At 44.4% G+C, this 7,721-nt stretch overlaps 1 protein-coding gene across 1 annotated transcript in view; it reads right to left on the bottom strand.

The window, feature by feature from the left end:
- Positions 1–1,396: 1,396 nt before the first annotated feature.
- Positions 1,397–7,721, bottom strand: part of LOC139655529 (protein O-GlcNAcase) — a 17,299-nt gene continuing 10,974 nt past the window's right edge. The window contains exons 8-17 of the mRNA XM_071532972.1: positions 6,262–6,348; positions 5,577–6,052; positions 5,032–5,206; positions 4,290–4,346; positions 3,762–3,847; positions 3,557–3,661; positions 3,176–3,267; positions 2,895–3,084; positions 2,114–2,273; positions 1,397–1,533 (exon numbers count right to left, since the gene is read on the bottom strand). Of these exons, the coding sequence (XP_071389073.1) occupies positions 1,397–1,533; positions 2,114–2,273; positions 2,895–3,084; positions 3,176–3,267; positions 3,557–3,661; positions 3,762–3,847; positions 4,290–4,346; positions 5,032–5,206; positions 5,577–6,052; positions 6,262–6,348 (1,565 nt within the window). The remainder of the gene's footprint in view (positions 1,534–2,113; positions 2,274–2,894; positions 3,085–3,175; positions 3,268–3,556; positions 3,662–3,761; positions 3,848–4,289; positions 4,347–5,031; positions 5,207–5,576; positions 6,053–6,261; positions 6,349–7,721) is intronic.

Raw genomic sequence — 7,721 nt, 5'->3', positions numbered from 1 at the left:
GGGTCTTGGTCTGGAGCCGGTAGACTCCATGTGACCAACAGGAGAGGAGCTAGAGGACGACATCCTGACACTGAGAAGTCTTCGTTCATGAGACAGGCGCTGGGAGCAGAGCGCAAGACCGACACTTTGGACATTTCAGTTTCATAAGGTTACATTATTAGCGCTTCTTGGCACTAGAGAATGGGCAGCAACATGGAACAACCCAAGCAAATTCTGTTTAGAAATGCCTGGCTGGGATCAGGGTCCCCAGGTATAAAACTCAACACTAAAATCAGTGTGGACAAATAAGAAAACCTGTTTAGGGCTGCAACTAACAATTATTTTCATTGTCGATTAATCTGTCGATTATTTTCTCGATTAATTGATTAGTTGTTTGGTCTAGAAAATGTCAGAAAATGGTGAAAAATGTCAATCAGTGTTTCCCAAAGCCCAAGATGACGTCCTCAAATGTCTTGTTTTGTCCACAACCCAAAGATATTCAGTTTACTGTCATAGAGGAGGAAAGAAACCAGAAAATATTCACATTTAAGAAGCTGGAATCAGAGAATTTTGACTTATTTTTCTTAAAAAATTACTCAAACCGATTAATCGATTATCAAAATAGTTGGCGAATAATTTAATAGTTGACAAATAATCGATTAATCAATTAATCGTTGCAGCTCTAAACCTGTTCATAAAACCACCTTTTTCCAAATAATATCATACTTTATAAGTTGTCTCTCTGCTTGCCCCCCTGCAGGGAGGTCAGAGGTCAGGCTCAGGTACAGAACAGCACCACTAAGGATTCGGTGTCTTGCTTAAGGACACGGATGATTGAACCTAAGTCCTCTGGTAGAAGGACAGTCGCTCTAACTGCTAACCACCCCGCCACATCCCATAATATACAGTACAATCTACTTAATCTACATCTACTTTCACTTAAATATCAAGGAAACACAAGAAGAAAGGACTACACAAGTGAATGAAACGTGTCGCATAGAGGAAAACTGTGATCTTGCACTCTGCTCCCATGTCAACCTATTTCCTTGTTGACTTCATCCTTGAAACTTCACTAAATCTTGTAATCCTCAGCCAAGGGTGGAGTCTGAGAGAGATTAGCACAACTCTGGTGAGGGTCTAATCTCGAAGCTTATTTTATATTTTGTAAATCCCCCCAAGAACCTCTGGGTTCAACCACACTGCTATACAGACTCAAAGGAATCCTGAATTGGCCCTTTAAAAGAGGTTTTCTCTCTTGACAGAAAGAAAATACAGATCCTGCTCCATTGCAAAGCTTAGCTGTCGCTATTCTGTGCATATTTCTAATGTGTATGTGTATCTATGCGTGCATGTTTCTCTCTCTGTGTGTGTGTGTGTGTGTGTGTGTGTGTGTGTGTGTGTGTGTGTGTGTGTGTGTTTAGAGCAGCCTCCCCAGCACCACTCCCTCCCTGCTCCTGGCTTCTCCTCTGAGGATCTCCAGGAAGCCCAGTTTGGTCAGGAACTCCAGCCGCTGACGGTCCGTAGGCTGCACCTCACAGAACACACCCTGAGAACCTACACACACACACACACACACACACACACAATCATGCACACATGGACCACAGAGGCACCCATGCATACACATGCAACGGATGAAAAAGGACAAGGAAAAGAATTGCTCATACACCATATTTAGTCTTTTTCATCAATGATAAATGAACATCTTGCTCTCTCTCTGCACACACACATACACATGTACATATATACGAAAAGCTATGAAGTGGTTCATACAAGCAAAATCCTCTATGCAGAACTGAAGTTATAGTCTAATGTAGAATTTCAGTATCCAGGATTAATATGAGCTCACCAGCAGACTGACAAGTAAATATTTCATAACTATTCAATTTATTGGTATGAAAACATTTACAGCCAGCTTGGTACTTGACTAAAGCTGGCACAAATTGAGTATATTAAGCGGTAATATGACACTGCCTCACCCCTACCCTACATATTTTCTGCACTTCTGCACGAAAAAGTTATGTGAACAGTTTTCCACATCATTTCCAAAACATTTCAGACTGTACCATTTACCCTAATTGGAAACCTTCTGAGGAACCCTACACAACCACAACACACGCCGCTCCTTGCTTACCATTGGCCTTGAGTGCAGTGAGCAGGGAGGTGAGCAGGGTGCGGCTGACGCTGATGTCCACCAGTTCAGGCAGGGCGTCCAGGCGCAGCTGGGAGGGGAAGTGGTAGAGGAGCGAGTCTGGATACTCTCCCTGGTCCTCCTCCATCAGTTGGATCAAATCCTACAGAGAAGACAGCAGAGATAGAAGGCTTCAATCACTATGAGTTCTTGTCTCCTCCACGCTGCAACTGATATATCTAATGGCTGAAACAGTTGAGAAAATGAACACATAAAGATGCTTCTCTGTTTTGGCATTTGTTCTCTTCAAGACAACTGGAACGAACATTCTCCACAAGGAAACAAGCGAATACTGGACTTGATTTCAGTTAGAGAGAGCGAGAGAGTATGGGTGCTGTCCGTGGTGCTGAAGGTTTCCCCTGAGTTCAGTGTGTGTGTGTGTGTGTGTGTGTGATTTGCTTTGTTTACTTGTGTTTGCCACCCTTCCCAGTGGGTGACCGGATACATTATTGAGGCAGCCAGATGGTGTGACTGCAGGTACCGGTGTGTCTGAGCATTCGTGTGTGCATATTTTTACCTGTGCATTGAGTGTGTACACACTCTCATGTCTCAGGTGTGTACATAAGTGTGTGTGTGTGTGTGTGTGTGTGTATCTTCACAGAGTATCACTTCCTCTCAAGGTGAATTTCCATCCAGTCTTGAACCCACGGACCCACGCTTGAATCAGCCAAAGTACAGGGACGTTTGATTGACTTCTCCAACTGCATTACATATACATATTCACCTGTGTGTTGGAGTGTGTGTTGCCCCCTCTGGGCGGGTACTTGTCCCTCATGGCGGGCATCCAGCTGGCCTGGCAGCGCTTGGCGAAGGAGCGAACGTCCAAGATGCCCAACACACAGCCACACACACCCAGCTCATCCTCCAGAATGAAGCTGTACTCTGGACACAACGCCAGGCACGGCCCGAGACATCTAGGGGCAACACAAAGGTATTAGAATTATTATTATCTCTCCATCACTCTCTCTCTCTCTCTCTCTCTCTCTCTTAAACACCGACACACACCTGTCTCCTATGATATCTGGGTGAGCAGCACTGGACTCCTGGCTGCCCTGAGTCCTTAGGTGAAGCTGGCGCACCATCCGATACAGCTCCACCTACATACACACACACACACAAAATCGAATAAAAAAAGATTATTATCGTGTCAAGAGATAGTCGTCTTGAGCCACATTTGTTTCTACACCTAGCATCAAATCATACTAGAGCTTTCTGTTCCGTGTCTTTCTAAATAATGAATAAAAACACCAAAGTTGAGTGGACTTGAGTCAATGGCCTGGCTTGAGTGGATCAAGATCATTGTGTGTGTGTGTGTGTGTGTGTGTGTGTGTGTGTGTGTGTGTGTGTGTGTGTGTGTGTGTGTGTGTGTTTTGTGACTTCTCCCACCTTGTCCTTGTTGTGGTAGGGCCTGACGTTGTAGAGACGAGAGGTAGGGAAGAGAGGAGGAGGATGGGTGAAGAGTTCACTGCTGCTGCCTATGGGGAGAAGCATCTACACACACACACACACGCACACACGAACACACACGTTAGAGTGTTACCAAAGGCTTGAAGTATGCAAGTGAACTTAAGCACACAAACACACACCGTACCTGCACTTCCCCAGACACGCCCCCTTTGAACACCCACGGCTCTGACTCCACTCCCAGTAGGTCCGCCCCTGTGGTCGTCCCACACCCTATCAGAGATAAGGACAGGTGACATCAGGAGGTTAGGGCCAATGAAATGCTAGGAAGGGTATTATCATCCAAGATCGCACACAGTTAAACAGGCTTCAAATATTTATTCCAGCATAAAAGTTAATTGTGTTTCAACATTAAGGGTCCTCAGGAGGCATTAGCTGAAATTAAGGGCTTTTTCAACTTTTATGCTGGTGCCATAAATATTTGAAGCATAAAGCATAATTGTGCTGCTGCCGCAGTCTTCACTCTGCCATTATCTACACTGAGCTACATTGAACCGGTGCTGAGAAATACTGATTGAATATTGGGCTAATAGTGCCATTTTCTCAGACTGAATTTACTTGGAGATAATAACTATAGTTAAATCTCTGCCACTCAGCAGAGGCTAGTTATTTCAGGGATGTAGAGACAGGGGGTTTAAAGGTCATGCCTACTCACAGTGGAAGCAGTTCCTCCAGGAGCCCAGGGTGGAGCTGTCACTCAACACTCGACCATCTGGGAAAGGTGAGCCGGGGGGGGGGTTAGTGATAGTTAGTTAGTGATACCGATCTACAGAACGCTTTTAATTCTCCCTTGCCCTCCCTCCAACACCATGTGCACAATGTGTGTATATGCATCGTATGTATAGAAATGGGTAATAAGTAAAAAATATACAAATTCCAAATGGTTTGACCACTTAGGCAAAAAAGATTATAGAGTTCAGCACAGTGACAGTAATATAAAAATAATAATATATGGTAAGTAATACTAGGCTAATATCATAGTGTGGTAGTGTAGTATAGCATAGTATAGTATAGTACAGTAATAGTGCAGTATGATAGTACTGTATAGTATAGTACAGTATAGCACAGTAATAGTATAATATGGTAATAGTGCTGTAATTGTAATAATATAGTATAGTATTGTACAATAATATTACAGTAACAGTAATGTAATAGGGTAGCATAGTACACAACAAGTATGGTTATACAGTATAGTACAGTAGTATAGTATAGTTTTGTATTCTATAGTGTCCTGTAGTATAGTATTATGTAGTACAGTATAGTATAGTACAGTATAGTGTAATATAGTAAAGTATAGTACAGTAGTATTCTATAGTATAGTGTAATATAGTACAGTATAGTTTAGTTTAGTTAGTATAGTATAGTATAGTATAGTACAGTACAGTGTCTGTCCTCACCCAGCCAGTATATGAAGGCCTTGGCCACCAGAGCGGTGTTCCTCAGGTCCCAGACATAGGGGTAAAGGTCATAGAGCACGGCCCTGTTGGCCCCGCCCACCACGCTGCAATGCAGCTCTGCTATTTCCTCACACAGAGACATGAACCTGGAGGCCCGGCCACGCCACTCATCAGCCTGGAGACATGCATACACATATACAGGGTCAGAGAAACACTGCTGGACAACAGATAATAGTCAATATGCATTGAGACCAAGTTAATATAAAGTTGAAACTATGCAGTTGGAACAGTGTTATTAGAATAAAGCGTGTAGCGTGTAAAGCCTGGTAGAAAATGCCAATCTTTTCGGCTTTGTTCTTTTACAGTTAATATACTGAATATATCAAAATTAATGTGGCAATGATTTATTGATGTTAAAACGATACACTTCACACTTTAAAGAAACACACACACTAATGACATCGGAGTCACACAGAGACAGACAGACACACATATGCCAACACATAGCCATAATTTGTATTTCACACACACACACACACACACACCTTCTGTGGCGGGGCCTTCTTGCCGCTGGGACTGACCAGGTGGCAGTTTGTTTTGAGCCAGGTCAGGTCCTGCAGCAGCCTCTGGGCCGACGGGCCGTGCTCATGGGGCAGGTAGTGAAGACCGACCAGCAGCCGCACCTGGGCCTCGCTCAGCAGGCCCTTCCCCCCGCAGGGTACCCGACCCTGGGCCTTCTGCCGCGGGCCGCCCCCCGGAGGTGCCCCGGGCCTGGATCCCGGGGCTTTCTGGTTAGGCTGACTGGGCTGATTTGGCTGGTTTGACTTCTTCTTCTTCTCCCCCTCTTGCCACTCCTTAGTGGGTGAGGACGGGGGAGAGCTGGGGTTCAGGGGGAAGACAGGGAGGGGTTTGGCCAGGGCGGAGGTGCCTTTGGCAGGGGGAGTGCAGTCGGATCTGTCCGGGGTTTTGGAGCGGGAGGTGGGGCCAGAGGAGCGCTGCTCTGCTTGTCTGCTCTGGCGGCCTGTAGTGATAAGAAGAAGAACATAAATTACTTTTGAAATGGACAAAATTGCAATAACATGACACTGCTGTAAGAGGAAATCTTGGTTGTCAACCTTCAAAATTACTGTCATGTTTTTGGATCAACAATCTTGCATTTTCCAAATTAGTTCAGGTTTAACACACTTTTTAACACACACACACACACACACACACACATTGAGACAGTACCTGGTTCTAGTGGTTGGTTGAGTTCATCCATCCATTCGTGTAGTGCAGTGGACAGAGCTCTATCAGGACAGTACTCACAGACCTCATCTATAACACACACACACACACACACACAACATTGTGTTATACTTATGGGGATACTGTACTGACTTACATTCTTAACTTAAAGAAAAATCCACCCTCTTACACTGTCAGATATCATCAATCTGTGATCAATGAGGAGTTATTTTGTGATGAAGTGTTGTAATTTACTTTGTTGGTGTTCCCACTTTCCCTCAACCTGCCTCGTCTACTTCTACTTCAGTTAGTGATTTCCTACATTTCCTAGAATGCCTTTCGACAACCCCCAGTGTGAAATTGTTGCCTTCAATCAAAGATGGGCATATGGGCGTATAAATATAGCAAGATAGCCAACTAGTTTGTGAACATTGGGGTGTGTCTATGATTGCGGCCGTGCCCCTTACTCAAAACTCAACATGTCTTGTGGCTGCATTGCATTCTGGTCTACTGAGGCTAGTGTCAGTGGACTCTGCTTGGTATTCTATTGGTCTCTGCCTCTTGTATGATGGATTTCTCTCTGTATGATTGTTGAACATTGGTGCAAAATGGCGGTTTTAGAAGGAAGCCCTCGCTCTTTGATTTTGAGGGTCTGACACGACGTGATTTAAATCGCTGAAAAAGTTTCTGCTATCAAACTCCATTATAGCTGCACTGGAAATATCTCAATGTGATGTCTTGTTGTCTACGTTTGGCCAGTTAAAGTGTTTTAGGGTGGATTTCTCCTTTAATTCTAAACCTAAAGTTAAACCACTACATGTCTAACTTAAACCCTGACCTATAACTTCCAAGCCTAGAAAGTAGACATCTTTCTCTGGGTTTTATATTACTGTAGTTACGTTTAGACTGCACTAGAAAGTAAAACCATAGTTCTCTCCCTCTTTCTTGCTCTCTCTCTCTCACACACACATACACAAAAGAATCCAGTCATTATCTCATGCACCACCAACACCCCTCCCTCCCTCCCATGTAATCATGGCAGTGCCTCTGCCATTTCCATCACAGCCTTGAGCCTACTCTTTATCTCTTCGCTCGCTCTTTCAGTTTTCTCACCCCCGGCCTCCCTGCCCAGCGCTCCTCTAGCCCTCCGCCTGGTTCTTCCTCCTCTGTGTGCCTTCTTCTCTTCTCATTTTGTTCATTCACGCGATCCGCTGCGTCGCACAATTATTCCTCCATCACCGCCCCCTTTCCCCTCTCTGTCTTCATAACAACATAACACGGTACAGCGGTTCTCTCTTCCTATATCTGTCCGTCCACCTCCCTCCCTCTCTAGCTGTATCCTCTTGTATTATATTGTCACAGTAAATGAAATGAAATGCATACTCACTGAGTTCAGAGTGGAGCAAGTGCTAATACAGCATCACTATTATAAAGGTCTGACACAAAGTCTTTTATATATACTG

This window comes from Centroberyx affinis, unplaced genomic scaffold (assembly GCF_046629955.1).
Source record: "Centroberyx affinis isolate AG114_WGS23_722 - 3 ecotype Tasmania unplaced genomic scaffold, CSIRO-AGI_Caff_v1 ptg002296l_1, whole genome shotgun sequence".
NCBI lineage: Eukaryota > Metazoa > Chordata > Actinopteri > Beryciformes > Berycidae > Centroberyx > Centroberyx affinis.
This window is presented reverse-complemented; position numbering and strand designations above follow the sequence as displayed.